Source organism: Felis catus, chromosome C1 (genome assembly GCF_018350175.1).
Source record: "Felis catus isolate Fca126 chromosome C1, F.catus_Fca126_mat1.0, whole genome shotgun sequence".
NCBI lineage: Eukaryota > Metazoa > Chordata > Mammalia > Carnivora > Felidae > Felis > Felis catus.
The window spans coordinates 185,218,009-185,242,012 of NC_058375.1; the positions used below are offsets into that span (position 1 = coordinate 185,218,009).

A 24,004-nucleotide genomic window follows, 5' to 3' on the forward strand; every position below is an offset into this window, starting at 1 on the left:
TTGAGACAGAGACAGAGCGTGAACAGGGGAGGGGCAGAGAGAGAGGGAGACACAGAATCTGAAACAGGCTCCAGGCTCTGAGCTGTCAGCACAGAGCCCGACGCGGGGCTCGAACTCACAGACCGTGAGATCACAACCTGAGCCGAAGTCAGAGGCTTAACCGACCGAGCCACCCAGGCGCCCCTCCAATTGCATTTTAATCCCTGAAGGGATTGTATTCAGACCTGAGAAGAAAAGGTCTCACTTACTTTCAAGCAACTTATAATGACTTTTTAAAAAGAGTTTGGAAATGTAGAAAGATCAGGTGAAACCAGACAGCTCGGAGTTTCTCAGTCTGCCCCAAAACAAGTGTACAACGTGTACACAACAGAGGCAACGCACGCTCTCGTGTCTTGCTAGTTACAGAATCATATGCTGACATCATCCTTGGTTCAACTCTGAAATCTTCTGAGCAGAATTATACCCTTATTCACTACTCTTCTGAGTAGAATTCTCTCTCTGAGTAGTATTATTCATACTAATAATGCTCAGATACCATTATTATTTCTCAGGTGCCTTCCATGCAATCCCCTTCTCATGTAAATCTCAATCCTAAAGATTTGGGATCGTTGCTGTTTGCAGAAAACTTAAGTGGTCTCTGCAAGGCCAGAGTGCTCCAATTCCAGTGGTGGCCCTGGAATCCACATCCAGCTCTTCTGTCGGTCCAGGGCCCCCTCTCCTCAAGCTTCTGGCAGAGCCATGGTTTCGATCAACTCGGATAAGCTCCTTGACAATTTATATCGCTTATGTTTCAAAAGAAAGAAAAGGAGATTAAAAGAAATCTAACTTTCATTTGGATATTTTGCTTTCTACTGAAATATTTTTGAATCAGGCAGCCCAAAATCTTATAAAAATGGCTGTATTAGCGTATCTGTGGGTCAAGTTTGTCAGTTCCATCAGCTTCCCAGCATGAAGCCTCTTAGTCTCAAAAAGGCCACTGGGACCAGGCTTTCCTGGCCACCCTCATACCCTGCTTCAGCTGCAACTGCCTTCCAGATTTATGAACTTGTTTGAGTGATTAGGCCCAAATCAGAGTATGTGAAATGAGCACGTCTGCTCTGACCAAATAAGGAGAATTTCATCCACATGGGGAAGCCCTTCTCTGCACATGTGCATACCTGTTTCCTCTGTAAAGATGATGAATACCTCTCAAACCAACAATTACCTATGAATGAGAAACACTCTGGTAGAAAATTTAAGGAGAAAATGTGAAGCAGGCTCCTAAAACTGTATGTGTTTTATGCCACATTAGCTCGTTATTAAGAGACACTTGACACTCCGTAGACCACAGCTTTATCAACACATGCCCAGTGAGCGGTTCAGTTGAAGGACTTGGTTCAAGTACTAACAATGAATTAGCCCACACCCCACTGCCAGTAGGGTTGTTACTTGGAGAAGTCGCCCTAGGCAGAGACAATGAACATGACCAGGGCAAAAAAAGAAGTGTGTGTCTGTGTGGTCGAGGAGAAATTAAGGAGGAGTGATCATCGTATTATCCATTCATTTTCCACCAAAACCACATTGTAAAATGCCACTCAATCACTAATCTACATATATAATTCTTTCTAGAACTATGTAAATCACTTCAGACTCTAGAGAATAGATTCAGAAAATCTGCTTTGATACTTTCAAAAAGCCATTTTTTTTTAAGGTAATATCATCTCTGAGAAGCTAAACATGTTTTAAATATGTTATCCAGTACATTCTGGAAACAAATGGAAAAGTTGAAGAGATGGTACCCAAAGTCAACACCAGAGAAAGAAACAGAACCTATGGATCCCATTAAATCATAGTCTTAATTCTAAATTAAGTTAAGGTAGCCAGAGGGAAAATGAAATCTGTTTAAAAAAATGCAACTCTGAGTGAAGGAGAAAACTGATCAATATTGTGTGAAATTTTATATGTTTTATTCACTGTTGTACACGTGGTGCCTAGAATTAATACCTAGCATGCTGAAGGAGCTATACAAATACTTGTTAAATAAATAAGTAAAAATGTGAGAATAAAAATAGCCAGACTTTTCAATCATATCTATAACTTGAGGCCTGAAAACAGTTTTATCAAACAATTTTAATCATCTTTACCAAAAGCCAGACTTAGTTAGATATCTACGGAAGTATAAAGGAATGTATTTTCCTTCTCACAGATCAAGTGTAATGAGGCCCTTGATTAGAACAATGACATAGATATCCACAAGTGCCTTAATGTTAGCTTAAGTTTATTGTTTTTTGCAGGTGGAGGAGAAGGGAGGATGTGTTCCAATACACTACCTTAGGCTATTTATTTTGTCTCCTTCTTTCTCAGTCTGCTCCACATTGCTCATATTTAACCAGTCTGTCCCTTCACAAAATTAGCCACTGCCCCGTGTTCTTTCAGATTAAAAAAAAAAGAAAGAAAGAAAAAAAGTGTTTCAGATTATTGAAAAGAAAAGAAGGAGGGTAGGAGGGAAGAAAGGAGGGAGGAAAAAATAGTCACAATGAGTTGGCTAGTAGAATAGCAAGAATATCTCCTAACAAATGCCATAGCAATATTTTTAAAAAGACAACTAAGCTTTATGTTCAAAAGTATTATCTTTAGTCTTATTTTCCTATAAGAACATCAATTATTGGCCAAGGTGCTAAAGGTTTTATATTATACCTCATTTCATTTAATATCAGCAGAAGAAAAAGACTATGACAATGTGTACAAAGAGAATCCTGCTGTCCCAAAACTTGAAAAAAACAGACACAGAGATCATTTACATTAGTGCTTTTAGTGGTTTCTGAGTGTGAGCACTGCAGACACTTGTATCAACAAGGAGCTATTGTACCAATGGAAATGACACGGGCGATCCTTTTTCTTCCCTTTACCTATCGAACAGTGTTAGGCAAAGTGCCTTCTCTTCAGTTTCAGCATCTAAAAAATAAGGGCTGTATCAATAACCAACAGCATGAGCTGAAGGGACTGTGCTGCCTCTGAAAAATGCAAAATATCAAAATTAGGCTAGTATTTAAAGAAACATAGCAATCATAGAAGAGCAAGCTACTACAGAGACCAAGGTTCTCTATGTCCCCACAGGGCAGGAAAAGACTGGAAGAAGGGGAACCCAGCTGTTTGACAATTCACTTCAAACCAGTAGCTAACCCTGGACATTTAATTTGGAAGGCGGTGTGTTATTAAGGTTCAGCCACTCATAGGGAGAGCTCTGCTTGGCAAAAACACTAGAACAACCCCACAAAGAATGAGAAGCAGTAAGCTAACTCCAATTATTAAAATCATAAGCCTAGTAAATTGTTGAACCCACTTTAAAGACATAAACAGGAAGACCCAGATTACTATAAAATTCTACGTTTAATTTCTATGAGTATCTATAGCACAGTGCCTGAACGCATGGAAGGAAGCACATGATAAATGTAAGACAAACTGCAATAAAATAAAAAGGCATAATACTTTGGTATACACAGAACTTAAAATAAATCTTAGGCATTTGTTTCCTACTGCTTATATGTCTATAGCATTTCACATTTAAAAAGTCATATAAATCTCCCTTGATATCAGAATTTCATATGAGACTTGTTAATCATTACTGCAACCATCTACTCTGATAAATGCAGGGTCATAGGAGCCGTGATCTACTAAAAGGCTCTAACTTTCTGGCCCAAGGGCAACCCATTCACAGGTCATGTACAAATGGTATATAGCCAGTTAGCTTTCCACTTCCCATTCTTTTGACTTTATTCTAATATTTTCCCAAGCAGAGTTCCTCCTGGAAAACGCAGTGCCTTCTAAATTAAGCACTTGTATTACTATTTGGAAATGAAATGTCAAGACAGTTTGCCTTCATGAGGGTAAGGTGGACCAGTCAATTTCTCTTGTTATGAAATTTTAAAGTGGTAGTAAATATAGAGTGGGCAAAAAAAAAGCTGGATTTGATAAATAGAAAAACCTCAGGAGGTAGAGCAGAGGTCATGGATGGGCAGGTCAAGTTCTGAGGAGGCAGAATGATAATTCAGAGAAACTGTGAGTAGCAAATAGAAGTTATAAAATAGATAAAAATATAAGTGATAAATCGGATAACGATGGGAAAGAAAAGCTTGACAACAGAAGGAATCTGACATGGGGAAGAGGTGTGTTATATAAAGGATAGCAAAGGAGAGGATGAGCCCATGAATTTCCATGAGTGCTGAATTCCCATGTCCAGGTGTAAAGAAACCTAACTACATTCATAGCCCATACATCTGAATTTTCAGGAAGTTCTATCACTGTCAATTTCCCTTAATATATCTCCAAAAGTTAAGCCAGAATTTCTGTCTTGCAACACACACACACACACACACACACACACACACACACACACACACACACCACACAAAACCAAAACTTTAAGAAACTTTTAAAAAGCAGGCAACGAACTTACTTAAACCTCTAGAAAAGAACAAAGCCATAGGTAATGTCTAATCTACTCGCTTAGCTACCAACTCTAATGAGCTTCTTCAACTTTCTGACATCATTGCTGAAAGAAACCTTTCCACTATATTTTGAAAGAAATGGTCTCAAGATGGAAATGTCCTTTTATCTAGAATAAAAAAATTGGTTGCAAATGACCTCCAAATCTCTTTATATTCCTGAATGGCAAATTGAAAACTTTGAACATGGTAAAAAGCTAGAATGCTCTTCAAGTTGAGGGACGCCTGGGTGGCTCAGCTGATTAAGCATCTGACTCTTGATTTCAGCTCAGGTCATGATCTCATGGTTCATGGGTTCAAGTCCCACATCAGGCTCTGTGCTGACAGTGTGGGACCTGCTTGGGATTTTCTTTCTCCCTTTCTCTCTGCTCCTCTCCTGCTTGTGCTTTCTCTCTCTCTTTGTCTCTCAAAATAAATGAATAAAAACTTCTAAAAAATGCTCTTCAAGTTGAATAAATACATGCAGGATGACATAATGTTAATATGAAAAAAGTTAGTGTGGCTCCTCATGGATGTTAAGAAACTCCAAAAGTTCTCCCAAGGGAGGACCTACTTAGAACCAACTGCTGCAATATGTCATTAAAAATGGTGGAGTGTTGATGTTCATCTGTCCTCAGGCCTACAGTAGGGTTTCAGAACTCTGGGCCGCCCTTAGCACCCCTTGAATAGCAGCTTGTAAGGAACCCAAGAGGGGAGAAATTCTAGCAACCTGGCTAGAGAACTTGCAAACATCCTTAACTGGTTAATTAATTAGCCTACTTATTTTGTAGAAGTTGTTCTTTTGGAAGCAAATTCAGAAAGCAAGATATGGCCCATACAGACGGAGTAGAAAGGCATGATTGAATTCACACAGCTTAAAGATAGATTTCAAGTACACTTACACATTAGCATTGAGAGTCATGTTCTAAATAAAGCTATCTCAAAACAGCTGATGAAAACTGCAAATTTCAGTCACATCAGTTCTGTGACATCACACTAGTAAGTTATAGGTTTCACTGTGTTAAGTTTCCCGTAAAGAAGAAAGCTCATAAAACTAAATCTATTCAGTAGAATGCTTAGAAATTAAATGGTATACATAAACGGCTTTGCCTAATACCAGACACCTAACAATATGTGTTCAGGGGATGCTGGTTGCTGCGTGTTGGCAGTTCCTTCCAGCACACAGATACAAGTCAGACAAGTGTGGAATTAAGGTCTCACTTTGAGCATGTTACTTAACTTCTCTATGCTCCAGTTTTTTACATGTGAGAGTAGACAAAAACCACCCTCCTCTTTGGTTTTCCATAAGGTTAAAAGAAGACATATACAAATCTCACATTTTGAGAGCCTCACACCCAAAAAGGCTAACTGCTGCCAAGGAAGAATCAGAACCATCACCGACACCATCATCATCCTCACTGTTATTATTATTCCTGGATTTAATACAGGAAACACAGAATCATCCTCATAGGTACTTATAGTTTTGCCTGTTTGCTTTATCTTACGGTGTTAGGCAATGAGTGGTCTATCTATTCCAGAGTGTCCGCACCCCAGCACTACTGACACTGTTCACAGATAGGTCTTTGTATTAGGGGGCTGTTCTGTGCATCGCAGGGTAGACGGCAGTATTCCTGGCCTCCACCCAGTAGATACCAGTAGCATCTCCAAGTTATAATAACCGAAAATGTCTCCAGATGCTGCCGAATATCCCATGAAGGGCAAATTCACCGCTGGTTGAGAACCACTGGTTAATACCAATGACAAGGGATTGTTGGCTTCGAAAATGCTGAGAATTCTCTTGAGTGGGCGGCAATCCAGACAAGCAGAGGTACAATACTGGTGTCAGCTGTCACCCACCAGGTCTCACATTCTTACTCAGTGTATTGCATGGAATTTTAAAACAATTCCTTGTCAGGAAACCACACAGCAGCAAGCTCAGAATTCCTGAACTTACAAAATAAGCCATGGAAACACTGTGGTGGAAATATAATAAAGCAATAAAGCACAAACTACACAGACATGAACAATTTGGCAAATGTTCCCCAATCAACCCCACTCAGTGACCTAGTCATAGCATGAGCAATGTCCTTTCTTCTTTCTGCATTAAAGGGGGAGTGTGGTCAGAGGAAACACTGGATGCCAAAAATGCCTGTGTTTTCATTCAGCTGGCGAGCAAGGTTCAATGTCTCCGCTCTAGTCTTTCCAACTGTAAAATGGAGTTGGTAATAAAGAATACCCTGACCTAACTAGTTTTTGATTCTAAGTTGAGGATATCCATTCACTATAGGGCCTCAGGTCATAATAACCACTAGGGGGAAAATCACTATAACCATAAGAAATAATTTTGTCTCTGACCTTTTGGAATGAAAAAGTGGAATTTATTTCATCTTTTTCATGGAATGTTTTACTTTCCCATGTCATCTCACCTATATTGGTCTTCTCACCATATCTATACAAGGACCGAAAACATTATGTATATCAGTATTTCACAACCTTTTTTTTTTTTCATTATTAACCACTGAAGGAAACTTCTTAGGCATTCCCCCAACCCCCCAATCATCTCCCCTGCTTCATGGAATATTCAGGGATATGCTGAATATCTCTTTATTTACTGTGTCCCTTGGGAGGGCCACAAACTATTGTAAAGTGAAGATGTCTATGCTCCCCAAGAATCCATTTTCACTCCCTAAGGCAACATTACCCCTCCTGAGGGTCATGATAAAGGTGGACAGATCTAGTTTACAACATGTGTTCAGGGCTTGAAAAGTCACCTTTTACACAGCAGGGACTTTTTTTTTTTTTTTTTTAAAGTAATCTCTAGTAGTCCCAGTGTGGGACTTGAACTCACGACCCTGAGATCAAGAGTCACATACTCCACAGACTGAGCCAGCCAGGTGCCCCTACACAGCAAAGATTTAAATGAGTTTCTGAAGAGGCTTAGAATACTGGAAAGAATATGAAGAAAACAGGTAATCCCATATGACATCAAAGCTGAACCTCACCTGGAGAGGTATAGATTCCTAACCTCACTCCTCTAGGACCACAGTCCCTTAGGGCTGACAGCACCCCTAAATGGCCCCAAGCCTAACTTGATCTCAGCTATAACCTAGCTTCATCTCTGAAGGAAAATTCCATCAAACACACATCTCTTGGTAAACATGCAAAGGATTCTGTTAGGTATTAGAATTATAAAAATAAATGGCATATAATGGCTACCATGGAAGAAATCAGAACCATGGGCAAAGGCATGTGCAGCTTTGGTTTGGCACCTTTGGGTGTAGAGCTGGAGTCACAGAGGCAAGGTGGCCTTACCGGGGCAGACATGACAGGAGCAAGGTCTAAATGAATCAAGTGGACAGGATGTGTGTGCACATACACAGTGTGAGCAAGGGGGATCTTGCAGCAGGAGAGTGACTGTGTGTCTTGCCTAGAGAGTATCAGCTCCAGCCAAGTGGCCTAGTGGGTCAGATCTGAATTTTCTGCATTGTTACACAAAAGCTGGATTTTATGTCAAATCTCCTGATGTGGAAGTGTAGGCTTAAAATTTTAAAACCTTTTGTGGCTTAAAACAAAGAAACACAACTGCAGGCAATATAGGACTATCAATATGTAAACTATTTGCAAACAAATGACAAGAAAAATGTCCTCACTTCCTTGAGCAAAGAGGCTCAGATTCTAAGGTACTTCTCACATCACAGAAAGCACTGAATGCTGATATGAAGCTCCTTCCTTTATCTAGTACATCAATAAGGCACTAATTCAACAGACTAATCTGGTGGGTAATTATGCACAATTGGTCATATCTTTACCATTTAAGAAAAATCAAGGAATAGTATACCCTAACTACTCATAAAGAAATTTAAATGGCACCCTTCAAACCACAAGTGGAGTAGACTTCTGCATGATTTTAGTATATCAGGAGCTCTTCATAATCACTGATTTCACCTATACTTAACAATTTAGTGATGGTGCATTTTCTGCCTAGACAAAGTGTAGCATCACCAAACTAGCATTACCCTATGTATGCATTTTAAAATTCCCCAAACATGTAAATAATTATATTTCCCTAAAATTTTAGTTGATATAAAGGCACAAATGAATCATAGCCCTAGGCCCAATGGCTTAGCTTTTTCATAAATATAAACATTTTTTAGTAGTTTGAAATCTTTTAAAATACAGTCCCTCCTAAGTCACAGCAGCTGTGCCAACTGTATTCTCCAATCTCGGGAGTTCTGCCAGTTAGTTCCATTTATTTTTCTTCATTTTTTTATACCATGACTGTAATATAAAATTAATCCAAAGTTTTGTATTTTGCTGACAAACAAATGCAGGATTTCAAAGCAGTGTCACTGAGAGACTAGAACGATGTCAAAAAAAAAAAAAAAACCACAAAAAAAACAAAACCAAAACAGTAATGTATTGGAGAGTTTTATAGTAGTTATGGGATCAAGATCAATGGCCAAGACAAAGTCAATGTAGAGAAAATTACCTTATTTGTAAACTCTTTAGCTAAGATCTGAATGATAGGAATAGCCTTTTATAAAATAAGTGAATTCTCTTAGTGATATCAGAACTTAATGTTAATAGCCGCGAAGTGCTATTACAGGAAAATTACAAACTGACTCTTTCCTAGTCATTAAATATTGTTAGCACACTCTAGTTTTGACATACTAACATAAAAGATAATAAAACTCATAAATCAATTGGCGGTCTGCTTCTAAGATTTACTTTACTCAAATTGGTCAGTTAGAATATTATACTGAATATCCTTTTAGCTACCTAAGCATAGGGACCTCATAGAGATGAGAACTTCTGAACAAAGAATGGAGAAAGAAGTGTATAGGAATCATCACCCAAATGAAGGGAGATCCTTAATTATAATGGTTTTAGAATTTTTATCTCAAATTTCTCTAAATTTCCGTTATCTTATGATAAAAACTGAATGCAATAAGTGTCCACGATCAATCAGTTTTTCACTTCTGTTCTGTTTCTACTTCACCTAGACTGAACTAAGACGGACCCTGAATGAAAAGTCCAAAGTTGGTAGTTCCCTGAAGCTAGTCCTTGGCCTGTGTTGCTTCAACACAGAAGTTTTGACTAGTTCACATCAAAACAAGAAAAACAAGGGTGACAGGAAGTTTTTCATATGACTGAATTTATATAGTTTGTAAGATTTTTTTTTGTTCTGAGGCTACCCTTTTCATTAATTTGTTGACATTAAAAAGTTTACTTTATAAAATGATATGGATAATAAATTGGAGCTTCCCTTGAATTTTTCAAGTGAATGTATTTTTCAAAAGACAAGGTTGGTGAACTTTTATTGGCTTCCTCTTTAATTTTAATTTCTACTAAATCTCAAAATTTAAAAACCACTGCTTTGTGTGACTTAGAATATTTGTCTAATTATCTATAGGAAGGTACCCTGGTGCTTGGACAAGGCCTCTGCCAGGAAAGGACAGGACAGGGAAAGGGGAAGGTGGGTCCTGAAGGGTAAGCCCTGGGGCTCACCTCCAGGGAATGAGTTGCCCCCAGCCCAAGTCTAAGACCAGGACAGCGGGCTTCACCACTTAGCTGTGTATTCTTATCACCCACCTGCTCTGAGTTCACTGTGACCATGTTAAGAGGCTGCTTCCAGGTGCTTCTAGTACGAATTCATGAGTCTAATCATTTGGGCAATTCACTCTGTGACTTTGGAAAATGACCAATGACAGCATGAAAGCACTGACTGAGATGTCAGTATTGGGATGATAAGTGATATAATGGACCTGTTGACTTCTGGCTTCTCCTCCAGGCATGTGAGATTGAATTGAGGTGAAAGGAGTCAAGGAGACCTCAGGGTAGAGCATTTTGCCAAGTCCTTGACCACCTCTCCTTTGATATCTTGATCAAGAAACACTCCATGCTTCCTTCATTCTCCTCATTTTCTCTTCCATTCCACACACACAGGCATGCATTCCTGCTTTCTTCTTGCTACACAAAAGGAGGTTCAGACAGAAACCCTGCAGGGTCCTCTTTGGTGGTGTTTGAGACTGTGATAGTGGACAATAGGACAAATCTCAAAACCTACAAAAATTTGTGGCCAAACTCAAAGGGGTCAGACCTTGGGATATTAACCTAGTTAATATTTCTTCCTAAAAGTTACTGATTCTAGACTGCAGCAAGACTCAGTGGCTAAACTCAACTGCTTTCAGAAAGAAATATTATTTCTCTCAGAGAGTAAATACTAACCAAACAAAACATGCAACCCAAATGAACACAGATTGCTAACAGAGAGGAAACCAAAAACAGCAAAGACTCATCATAAAATACTAAGAACCTATCATAATTTCTCAAAGGTTCAGTTGAGTTCACTGGTATTTTCTAGCTCAGGTGGATATATTTCTTTTCCTCAGCCTAATCAACCATCCCTTGAGGGATTTCAGATTAATTTATTAGCTACTTCAGATTTTTTTTCTTTAAAAAAATAAACAAGCTGATAGAAACTATGAACTCTGTTTCCTGATTGGGAGACTGAATTCGCCACATGTGCTCTGGCTTCACAATCCCACAAATAAAACACACCCAGGAAAGCAGCTAGCTGCCTCTGGATTCGACTCCTCACCCATTTTTCCCCACGTGAGCATGTGCACGTGTGTACGTGCACACACATGCACGCTGTGCCCACTGTGAGAACAGGGTGCCCCATCTTCAGGGACATGGCAGGAGACACCTTCCAATGGGAGGTGGCATGGTGTGTCCCTTGACCCTTGACACTTGCTGGCATCAACAGCCTCGCTCAGGTTGGGGGAAGAAAGGGGTGCTGACCTGTACTGGCTCAGGGGGAAGCTGGACCACGTGCTGCATGCGCTCGCTGTGGTGATGCCTTGACTCTTCCTCATAGATCACATCCCTCTCATGCTGGGGAAGGTTCAGGAAGCGACGGATGGTACACAGGTTCTCCCAGAGTGTGCGGTTCTCTGGGCTGGGGTTCTCCTTCCAGCGGAGCAGTTCACACAGCCAGCCCTAGAGGGAGAGAAGGTCACTTGAGTTAATGTATAGGGTGCAGAGCAGCAGAGGATAACCTGACTGAGGTCACAGTCTGACAACTCTGAAGAACCAACCAATGACCACACAGGTGGTTACACCAATGCCCCCAAATCTTCATTCTTGTTAATGATCTTATCACCCTTCCTACTGAATATATTTTCAACTAATTTACAGTTCCTTTTTGTAAAAGATACTCAAGCAAGATTACAGTTATCTGATTCTCAAAAAAAAAAAAAATTCATTTCATGTTGATCAGCAACAATTTTTAAAGACTGCCCAATTGGATACTTTCCATTCTAAGAAAAATGTGAAAATGAACAAATATGTATTGACAACATAGTGAATTCTAAAGAAGGAGAAACATTTAAGTGTAAATAGCACCGAATTCTCTAGGAAGGAAATAGTCTTAGAATTATCAATAACTCCACAAAATAAAAACAACAACCTTAGCGAGAATGAATAAGTTATATGTGTTTTCAGTCTCTGAATGCCTTGGGCCCTAGGCCCACTTAACCATCACCGTCCCGCCACAGCCACACCTGCAGGAAGGTAGGCAGTTGGTCGGGTCACACCTGCAAATGTGCTCCCAATTCTGGCATCCGGATGTTCTCTCGCTTGAAACTGCACGAGAAAGAAAATGTAATGCAAATAATGATGGATTATATGAAAATAATACAGAGGATGCTGTCAACATCGCTCACTGACTCATGTCAAAATATTTTACCCAGTAGCTTTCTAACCCATCATTTCCAAGCTACATCGCTAATTTTAAAAACAAGAATTGTCCCACATCACGCCTCTTGCAAAAGAGTAAGAATTTTTCTGAAAAGGTGCGTAAAGAAACACAAATGACTTTGTAAAAATTAAATCCCGAATCCCAACAAATTCTATATCATAACTTGTAAGCCAATGAAAGTTCCTGACATGCATTATAAAAACCCCATATAATATCGTAAGCTGTTGTTTGTCTAACTCTCCACTGTGTCTTCTGCCTTTACCCAAAAAAAGGCAAGATTTGATTATCTCCGCTGCATCAGCCAAGACAGCAACACCAGCTGTTCTCATTGTGCAGCCTCTTCCTCGCGGCCTCCATGTTAATAACCTGATCATTCCATTTTCTCCTTCAACTGCCGGCTGCAGCACCGCGAAGAGACAAAAACCCAGGCCCATCTGCAGCAGCTGTAGGCACTGAACTGTGAAGCCACTGGGGATTTATAAACTAATCTGTAACACAACACTGCCTTGTTTTTACAAGTGAGAGGCCACATTTGCGCAGACCTGATCTTTTCTTGCAATAAACTGGGAGCTGGGGAGAGTTAGAGGGTTAGGAAGAATGAAAACAAGATATCGAATCATTTGCTTGGAAATGTTTTTCCAAGTATTTCCATAGATTTCTTTCAAGTCAATTGAGAGACAGGTAAATGCTGATTTTCAAGGTGCAACGTGTATGAAAACTGAAGACAATTAAATTTTTTATCCCTATCAGGAAATAAACTATATTTTTAAAAAATCTCCTAGTCCCAAAGTGTTTCCTCAAGGGTTTCTTTGTACAAAGAAAAGAATTCTTGAAATGGAAAATAAACCATCTGTGGAAAACTGAGCTCCTATTTCTCTATCTCTATACAGATCTGAGTCTCCAACCGAACTCTTTCAAATGTTTCAAACAGGTATGTTTAACATCTCCCAGGGGAGGCTATAGCATAGAGACCAATCATTTAACAGAAAATAAAAACAAAAACCTACATCTGTTAAAAGATGAAGTTCTGAGATACCCAGACCTTAAGGAGGACACAGCACCTGCTGTTCCGCCTGAGGAGTGAATTGCATTGTGGGAAGCTGCAGCTTGAAAGGAGACAGGTGACAGCTGAGTGGTATCTCCACTTATGATACTCGGAATGTCTCGCACAACATTCATTGCTGCATTTGATTTATATGCGCTGTTATAATCTGCACTCATTACAATCACTTAGAACAAACTACAGGCCTCGTTATGGACTGTGTGCTGTCTGCCATCAGTCTTTAAGAAGTGTGGTGCTCAATTTGCCCACTGACATGCAAGGTCCTGACCTTGAAGCTATTAGGGAGCAGATTAGACACAAGTGTGATCATGTGTGCAGGCATAAGCAAACCAAATTAATTTCTGGCACAGGGAGGTAGCCAACAAGACCCTGTTCTTAGGGAACCAGAGAACTTCCTCAAATCCCTGATGGAGCTGAGCTAATAGCATGTTTAAGGGAACCCGGTTTTGAAGATGAAGCACATTCATGGTATTTAGAGGGTTATTAATCTAGTTTCCCCACAAAGTGTTTGCTTGGCTGATCAGATTAAGGGATGGAGCCTTCCACAGTGCACCCCCACCACAGCAGGCCCCAAGAAATCTGTGATACTTCACAGCCTTGGACATATTGCACCATGTGTACCCAGCTGCTTCAATAATTAGCTTATGAATGTATCAGCTGGTTCTGTGATTTTTATAAATAATAACTAACCTACAGAGCAGAAAGACTGTCGAGAGCCTTACAGTAGCACAAAACTGCAAGGTGCTCCTAACTCTGACTTGCTGTTCCACTGAATGCCGATATCCCCTACTAGTGGGGCTCCTGTAATGCCATTTATAAATATTTATTTTGCATTTGAAATGGCCATCTATGTGTGTCAGTTTTCTTCACAGCAGCCATAATTTACTTTCCTTTTGCTCTGGCTCACCACTCATTCCACGTATTTGTAGCCTTACCTTCCGAAAATCTATTCTCCCTCCCCATTTCCCATCTCACCCTCCATCTTGTTATTTACTTGATCCTTCCACTGACCCATTCGGGATGCCTATCTCTGTTTTCTCAATGGGGGTCTCTTATTAGCTTGTTTAGTGGCTAATGAATGTGTGAGAAAGTGCCATGTTGCTGCATGAACACACATGTATGAAACTGTGAGTGAACCCACCACAGAAGAGATAAAGAGTCCCCACATTGGGATTTTTTTTTTCATTTATATAATTTTTGCATGCCGTCCAAGAAAGTTTTGCAGTATCAGGAAAAAAAAAAAGTGTAAATGTCAAATAAAACAGTGACAGATGACAGTATTCTCTATTGAATAGCACTGTTTCTGTCGTGCATGTTCAATGGGAACTCATGAATTATTAATAAACAAATCTCCTTTTTCTGTTAAAAATCTCAAGTAGGTTTTTGTTGTTATTCCCTGCCGTGTTGTGTGGAGAATTCCAGGAGATTTATTTTCATTTCAGAAATGCTGATACAGAAGTTTATCTGATTTCCAGTCCTGGTCAGCACTGGGAGCAGGCACCATGAACTGCAGGTATATACCTATCTGTAATTTCTCTTTTAGTCTGGCTGTAAATTCTGACCAAAGGTTAGTTACATATTCATATAGTCAGGTTAGCCTTTCTAGTATGGTAAAACTGAGGCTAAAAAGTGAGTTACAGCCAGGAAGCTCAGAGAATTTTCAACTTTGAGCCCTGAGACTAACTGCTAAGTTCCTGGTCTGACATTAAACGATTGGGTTACTGTTGGGCAAGTGGTTACCCTCTTACAGCTTCTGGAATATAACCGCAAAAGGAGGGGTTTACAAAAGATGGTCTCTAAGTTCCCTTTCCAGCTCCACATTCCATGGTCTGTTACCTTGTTATTTGTCAGAAATAGCAGATAATAATTAGCCATCAGGGTTAAAGTACAAAGAAACCACCTTAAGCGGGTGATTAAGGGCAACATCACCAGTGATAACATATGGACATCATGAACCCTGTGGTATGACGCACTCCAAAGGACACAACACAGTATCTGCAGAAGTCTTGCCAAAAATGCATAACCCCAGTTGAATCATGACAAACCCAAATTGAGAGATGTTCAACAAAATAACATATCAGTATTCTTCAAAAGTGGCACTGTCATTAAAAAAAAAGAAAGAAGGAACAAAAAGAGGAGCGCCTGGGTGGCTCAGTCGGTTAAGCATCCACCTCTTGGTTTTGGCTCAGGTCATGATCTCACAGGTTCGTGAGTTTGAGCCCTGCATCAGGTTCTGAGCTGACATCGAGGAGACTGTTTGGGATCCTGTCTCCCTCTCTCTCTGCCCCCCACCTTGCTCATGCTATATCTTTCTCCTTCAAAATAAATAAAAATAAACTAAAAAAAAAAAGAAAAGAAAAAGGAAAGACCGAGGAATGGCCACAGACTACAGAAAACTCAGGAGAAATAAAAACCAAATGCAGTGTGATTCCTGGATGGGATCCTGGCACAGAAAACGGATATTAGTGGGAAAACTACTGAAATTAGAATAAACTTTTTAGGTTAGTTAATGGTATTAAAACAATGTTAATTTCCTGGTTTTGATAACTGCACTGTGGTGATGTAAGATGCTAACAACAGAGGAAGTGAGGGTTATATGGAAACTGCACTATTTTACAACATTTCTGTGACTCTAAAAAATTTGTTAAAAACAAAAAATGTCAAAAAAAACTTACGTAGAAAAATATCCATGGAGTCTAAGTGTAATGATGACAAGGAATTTATGATTAAAACTCTTTTACCTTCAAACTCTGAATCCAGAGAAGGAATAGAAGTTTAAAGTCTACATCCTTGTAATCAATGGTTAAAGAGTTCCCAAGCATTCAATGCATAAGTATCTATAGCATCTCATTTTAGCCATCTAATCAGCCTCTTAAACAAATGTTTCCTTCAGTCAAAAACACAGCTCTGACCACCCTTTCCAACTATGCAGGTGAGGAGACACTCATACCATTCAAGATATAGTTTGTTTACAATCCATATGTTCCGGAAAAGTTGCCTGCCAATCTAAATTTACAAAGCAAATCATGTTGTAAATGTATTAGGAATCTTTACTACTTGAAGGAATGTGCCATTGTTTCTTTTTAAAAGATGAATAATCCCATAGTTTATCTTTTAGTGAATGGACAGTTTTAATTAAAGATCTACTTAAATGAGACATCCCTATTTCCCAATTCAAAAAGCACTTAAAAAGGCAACAATAAGAACCGTCATTTGCTCCCGTTTTTCCTTCATGGTCTCGTCTCCTATCAATTTCTCTATTGACTTTGTGCTCCAGCCATGGTGAATTACTCCCAGACTCAGAAGATACTTGGTATTCCCACCTCCAGGCATGGGCAGTGGGCTATATACCTACCCATCTGTGATTTCTCTTTGGTTTCAACCAATGCCTGGCTGTAGTTGGTTTAGCATTTTTAGTATGGTAGAAGGGAGGCTAAGTGAATCATAAGCGTTTTGAGCACAGCTAATACTGCTCATGTTACTCCCTTGGCTGGAATGTCTCATATTCAACCTTCTGTCCATGAGAAGGTACATGCCAAGGCTCAGCTGACAAGGCCTCACCTGATCTGTGAGAACTGTTTGGTTACTCCTGTATGACCCCAAAGCATGTTGCTTATACTCTTCTACAATTTGATGATGATGATGATGATGATGATGATGATGATGATGGTGATGATGATAACGGTCAGCCTCTTGGGGTGCCTGGGTGCTCAGTCGGTTAATTGTCTGACTTCAGCTCAGGTCATTATCTCACGGTTCATGAGTACAAGCCATGTGTCGGGCCCTGTGCCGCCAGCTCAGAACCTGGAGCCTGCTTCAGATTTTGTCTCCCTCTCTCTCTGCCCCGCCCCCTTCTCATGCTCTGTCTTTCTCTGTCTCTCAAAAATAAATAAATGTTGAGGGCACCTGGGTGGCTCAGTCGGTTGAGCGTCCGACTTCAGCTTGGGTCATGATCTCACAGTCTGTCAGTTCGAGCCCCGCGTTGGACTCTGTGCTGACAGCTCAGAGCCCGGGGCCTGCTTCAGATTCTGTGTCTCCCTCTCTCTCTGACCCTCCCCCATTCATGCTCTGTCTCTCTCTGTCTCAAAAATAAATAAACGTTAAAAAAAAAATTTTTTTAATAAATAAATGTTAAAAAATTAGAAAAAGAAAAAAAAAGAATTGTCAGCTTCTTGATGGGGGCGGAGGGAAAAAGTTGGTTTCTGGCTCATTTTAGCATTTTCAGAGCAGTGTGATCCTTACACAAAAAAGACACTTTATAAATGCTTATTAGATGTACTGAAATTAGCTGAGTGCATAGAAATTAGCCTACTGGCATGTTTTACAGCCTCAAATTCAAAGAGGTATCGTTGAAGAGGGGCACTATTTCTCTGAAGTTACCCTGTCAATGTTCTGAAGATTGTTCTCCCATCTCTAATGCATGAATACAATAAAAATGGGTTGATCCAATTTACATTATATATTAATGTGTTATATATAATATATAAATGCAAATAATGACAGGTCTCTCAGAATATTAATTCAGTTTGTAATCTTATAGTGAGCACCCATCTACTATGTGCCATACAATGTGCTGGTATGTTACATACATCATTTGTCTTACTTTTATTAAAAAGGTGAATTGAGATCACCAGCAAGGAAGTGAGTATTTGGACTATGAAGCTCAGGAAAAATATCATCATAGAGAATATGACATGAAAGGTGGAGCTTGAAAGATAAAGATGGATTTCACTAGGTGGGGAGAGGAAGTAATCAGAAGAGATAACATTACCAGCAAATGCATGGATTTAGAAAATTATCACACCCCAGGAATCAGAAGCAACTTTTCAGTCTAGAAACAGAGGTGGGGTCAGATTATAAAGAATAACATGCAAAGAAATTTCATCTTAATCGTATGGGCCATGGGAGCTATAGAAAGCTTCTAAATGATATGACAAATAATTAACTTTTCTTTCTTTTTTCTTTAAAGTTTATTTATTTTCAGAGAGAGAGAGAGTGAGTGTGAGTGGAAAGGGACAGAGAGAGACATAGGGAGAGAAAGAGAATCCCAAGCAGGCTCCACACTATCAGGGCAGAGCCCTCCACGGGACTCAAACCCACAAACCCTGAGATCATGACCTGAGCTGAAACCAAGGGTCAGACTCTCAATCAACTGAGCCATCCAGGTGCCCCTTTTCTTTCCCTTCCTTCCTCCCTCATTCGTGTTTAACAAGAAGTCCTTTGAGAAAAAACTATGATAAATAAAGTCAACATCACTTATCCTAGCCTAGATATTTTTTTTCCCCAACAGTAAAATCAGGACTCACAATGACCTGGTAATGGTAAAGTACATAATTCATATGTTTCACCCAATAGGAGTTTTCATTCTCACACAAAAAAATGACATATATCATAAATACTACACTATATCAATAATTCTAAAAAATCTGTTCTCATTATTCTAACCATTTTCCTTTCTCTCCGTGTGTGTTGTTATTGTTGTTATTCACATGAGAATTTTTTTACAGCTTTCTTGGATTAAAAAACGAACCAGGAAGGGCAGTATCTATTTTACTTATAGAACATTTTAAAGTTTTAAAATTTTCAGGTAGACAGCAAAAGAGTGACATTCTGCAAACTGCATACCAAAGGCTGAGAATGTCCAAATAACCAGGGAGGTCTTTCCCAAAACAATAATATGACCAGTGTTTGAGTGTGGACCCCAGTAGATATGGGTTTGAATCCCATAAGCTCCAAACCTTCCCTTGAAGTGATGGGGGAGGGGAAACAAAAGGGAAGAGCAGTGTTTCTGTCCGTGGTACTGAAATGTCACTGTGTACTGCGTGATTTTCCTACCCCAGGACACTGGTAATGACTCCAACTTCTCCCAGGCCCCATGTTTTTTCCTTTAAAAAGTCTAAGTTTTAAAAAGTTTAAGTGTTGATGACAACTTTCCTAGTCTTTACAATATTTAAGAATAAATACAAACCAGCATTTGCTTAGCAACAAACACAAGTTTACAGCCTAGTCTGATCTACAAAGAGAGAAAGTGAGTGAGTAAGTAAGTAAGTAAGTAAGGTTGTATTTGCCTTGAAGACAGGGCCTTGTCACAGTCATTATGTTGTAATGTGCCCTAGGGGCCTAACACAGAGCTGATAAGTGAATTCAGCCTAGAAATAGTAAGAACCCCCCCACTGCCACCACACCCCCCCACACCCCGCCTTTGCCCCTCTAGGAACTCCAATGAATGAATAAGTCAGCAAATGAACAGTTCTTTAGGAGAATGACTCAAAGCTTCTTGCACAGAAATGTAAAAGGCCATTTACTCACCCACATCCTCAATACAGAAAATGTCAGCATATGTAACCAAAAGGAAATGTTTTCTGAGTGTCTCAAAAGAAAATTCATATTATTAACCACAGACAGTCGCTTTCTAAATGGAAGCACATAAAGTCCCCAAACAAACTTTTGTAACTGTGAAAGGATTTCTCTTCAGCTGGTTGAGACTCTTCTGAAGTGTGAAATGAGCCAGATAATATTCAGCTCTTGTTTCTTAGTCACCAAATTCTCTTTTCATGAATCCAATAAGTGTCTATTAAAATAAATAAACCCCCTAATGATTCAAGATAACCTAATCAAGAAAACTGAAATGGATAAAAGGCTAACTGCAAGGGAGACTTGTCAAGGGCTTCAGTGACTCCCTGACGAGGAGGTCATCTAAACCCGAGAAAGGTTTGTGCTTAGCATTTGGTTACAGTTCAAGGTTAATTATTTTATACCTTGAATGTGGTAAGTAAAAATGATCTGCTTCTTTTTGTATTTTTCAAAATTGTACACTAAGTTCTAAACTATTTTCATGGGGACCAATTTTCAGCTGTCTCTGGGCATGTCTCTCACATTTCTATGGATGTGTTTGTAAAGATTGAATCTGTAATTGAGAGTAATGAAAATTTTATTTCAAAACAACTCCTTAACTTCTGTTACAGAGGACTCAAGACAAAGGGGAATTTCATAAAATCTCCCTCCTTGCCAAAGATGCATGGGAGAAACAAAGCTATATAATAATGTGGAGACGTGGTATGATTTTATATAAATATGTACACACATACATACATACATGCCTACATGACAATATGCACCTGAAAAAGCCATCCATATCTGTCAAAAAGATGAATGAATCTGGAATTTTCTACTTCTCCACTTAAATACCAGAAAGGTATTAATAGCAAAATGTTCTAGGCTAAAACATCAAGCAGAAAAGAACCAAAATATTTCAAGTCCCTGACTTCAGGTCCAAAGTCCACATACCTGTGATATAATACTATATATTTTGCAAACTGCCTCAAAAATTTGTAAGTGCGTGGGCGGGTGGAGGAGGGGAACCCAGACACAGAGGAAACTGGGAATAAGAATTTTTTTTTTTTTTTGAAAGATCAGAGCTGGGGCCAGAGTGAGGCAAGCAAACAACTAATGCACAAAATTTAAGGAGTGCGGCTCTGAAAGTGTGTGCCTCCTTCACATTTATACCTAGGACCCAGCTTGCTTCACCCTGGTCTTGGCCCTGTGAAAGGAAGATGATTACACAGTTTCTACAGCAAAGTGGTAGGGGCTCTTCATAGGCACAAACATTCTCCAGCTATAAGAACCCTGATTTAACTCAATGTGCTCTTTGTAAGAGGGCTGGAAGAGTTTGGAGAAGTAGTTTTAATAGGTCAACCTGATTTGCTTCACAAGCAAGTTTACAAAGGTGCCATGCCATGAACTGGAAAAATAATGTAACTCAAGGATTTCTGCAGTAGATAAAGATGTGCTTAAAACTTGTACAAAAACTTGAGCCATGGGTAAAGGTATCTGACTTTTAAAAACTGCCTATGAACTCTGTGATTAATCTCCACTGATATCTAAATAAAGGATTCCTTAAAAGCTACTTTTAGAGCATGAAACATTAACATAATTAATTGTGGGTTGGTAAAAAGAACCCCATACTATAAGATTGGTACAAAAACTGAGACCTTGAGGGAATTTCTGCTGATAATCTCAACAGAATGTAATCTTTTGAGATTATGCTGAAAAAAAAAAAAGGCAGAGAATGAAGGGCTCAATTTGACGCTTAAACATCGTTGACTGCCTGCTTTAATCTGGCATTTAAGAATGTTGAGAAATCTAATTTCTTCACTACTTGGCATAGTAACTTTTTTCAAATGGTAATTGTAGTGTAAATATATTAATTTTTTTCTATTTGAATTTGGTGGATACGCCTGAAATTGTAGTGACAATTGACAAAAGTAGAAAGTTCTCCTTGATAGGCTGTCGATATGACTGCATTACTGAGAAAGCAGCCTGGCAGGAAGGGGCAGCTACTGAGGATGGCTACGTGCCACGTTTTAGCCTGCCTTACATGCTAAACAGGAGATAGCAAAATCATTAGGAGTGAGACTGAGACCACCCACTCACATGGCTATCACTTCCTGTCACTTTTTATACCAGAGAGATGGCGCAGCCAAACATGTACTCCCGATAGCCTGAGATATCCCAGCTCCAGTAAAGCCATTCCCATAAAGGGAATGTAGTAAGTTAAGATAAATGTCAAACATCTTTTTGACCAAAGTGGCAAAACCTTGATCTCTGTGTGATATTTTTGAAAGGCTAAGAAACTAATGATGAGATAAAAGGTAGTATTTTATACTTTATAAATTTACTCTCCTACATGAAAAGCTGGGCTTAAAAAAAAGAATTATAGTTTTAACTTGTCTTACAATTACGTGTTGTACAGTATGATCTCGATTAGGATATAAACATGCATGTGCACATCCACACACACACTACACATTAGAAAGAAAGACTCTGGGGCGCCTGGGTGGCGCAGTCGGTTAAGCGTCCGACTTCAGCCAGGTCACGATCTCGCAGTCCGTGAGTTCGAGCCCCGCGTCAGGCTCTGGGCTGATGGCTCGGAGCCTGGAGCCTGTTTCCGATTCTGTGTCTCCCTCTCTCTCTGCCCCTCCCCCGTTCATGTTCTGTCTCTCTCTGTCCAAAAATAAATAAAAACATTGAAAGAAAGACTCTAAAATGTTAATAGTGGGGCACCTGGGCGGCTGTCACTTAAACATCTGACTCTTGGTTTTGGCTCAGATCATGATCTCACAGTTCATAAGTTTGAGTCCTGCATCGGGCTCTGTGCTGACAGTATGGAGCCTGCTTGGGATTCTCTCTCCCTCTCTCTCTGCCCCTCCCCTGCTTGCGCTCTCTCTCAAAAAATAAATTAAAAAAAAAATTAAGATGTTAATAGTAACTACCCCTGCACTGTAGAATTACAGGTGATTCATGTTTTTACCTTTATACTTTTCTTCATTTTCTAAATTTTTAAAAATAAGAATGCTATTACTTAAGCAATCATAAAATAGAAGTTTTTGCTTTAAAAAAAAAGAACTATGCACAACTAAATTGTGCCTGGGCATTTTTAAGAGACACAAAAGCAAAGGTTAATGTGGTAGCCCATGACTAAACGAAGAAAACATCTTAGTACATATACTGAATGTGATGTTTTTCTTTATGTAGAGTTGTCTACCTTTCCTTTGCTTTTGCTTTATTTTAAAAGGATGTCGTAAAGAGCTGCATATTTTAATCATTCAGAGTGTTAAGCAAATTAGACCATGTATAAGGGGAGATTTTATGATAGGAAAGAAAGTTCATAAAATCTGAGTTTGTAATCTACATCTAAAGCTAAGTAGCCTTCTACTCAGGAATACAATTTATTAAGTCAGTAGGAACATGGAATATAATTTTGTTGGATAGAAACATAAGTAGCAAGGAAGGAATAAAGGTCAGTACACAAAATCTACTTAATCCTAATGTACATAAAGCGTAGAACATACTGAAACCCAATCACCATGGAGCACACAGCTTCTATGCAGAAAAGGATTTCAGAATTGTGTACTGGAGGCCAGAAACTCATCTTCCCCAGCTGTAGTAAGATCATGATTATGGCTCCCTCTCTGACTTCTCCATGCAGTAAGAATAAGGACTTTCCTATCCCTGATCCTAGTGTTAGCTTCCCAGTGTTAGATCCTAGTGTTAGTGGGAGTGGAGAAGTGTGTGTGGCAGGGAGGGGAACTCCAGGGTCTTTTAACTCTTGGTGGAGATGAGGACATCCTATGTCATCTCACCAGACAGCCCCGTGGGTCCCTGTTTGTTCCCAGATGACTCTCTTTCTGTTACCCCAGCAGCCTCTGGGGTTGGCCCTTCCATTGCCACCATCTGAGATTTCACAACCAGGTTATCTATCTCTCCTTTTTGCAGTGCCTCAGCAGCTCTCTACTTTCCCAATATAGAAAGCAAGCCCTCACCACCACCAAAAAAAGGGAAGGAAACCCAGTGCCTTGTTAAAGGTTTTGTTCACTTGTTGTCTTTTATATTTTTAAATGGGGACATGGGAAAAGAGAAATTAAAATAAGCCCCTTCCCATCTTTCTACCTACTCCATTCTTACCCAAACATAGTAAGAAAAGGCAGTCACGTACAGAGTTGGGTCTCTGATATACAAATAATAAAGAAAGACTCACTCTCTTTGCCAAAAAACACCAACTTTAGATCATCCTCAGCATTCAATGAGCTGAACTACTGTAGACTATAAAAAAGGAAAAGAGGTCAGTATATGAGAGAAACAGTGAATTCGTTTCTGGGGAAAGGGACAGTTGACGTCAAGGGAAAGAAATGTGGCTGAAGATGCTGTCACAGAGCA

The 24,004-nt window shown here is 39.4% G+C and overlaps 1 protein-coding gene across 2 annotated transcripts in view; it reads right to left on the minus strand.

The window, feature by feature from the left end:
* The window catches only part of SATB2 (SATB homeobox 2), a 191,045-nt gene that overhangs the window by 26,380 nt on the left and 140,661 nt on the right, over positions 1 to 24,004 (minus strand). For both annotated transcript variants that reach the window (XM_045034242.1, XM_045034241.1), the window contains exon 10: positions 11,268 to 11,465. In XM_045034242.1, the coding sequence (XP_044890177.1) occupies positions 11,268 to 11,465 (198 nt within the window). The remainder of the gene's footprint in view (positions 1 to 11,267; positions 11,466 to 24,004) is intronic.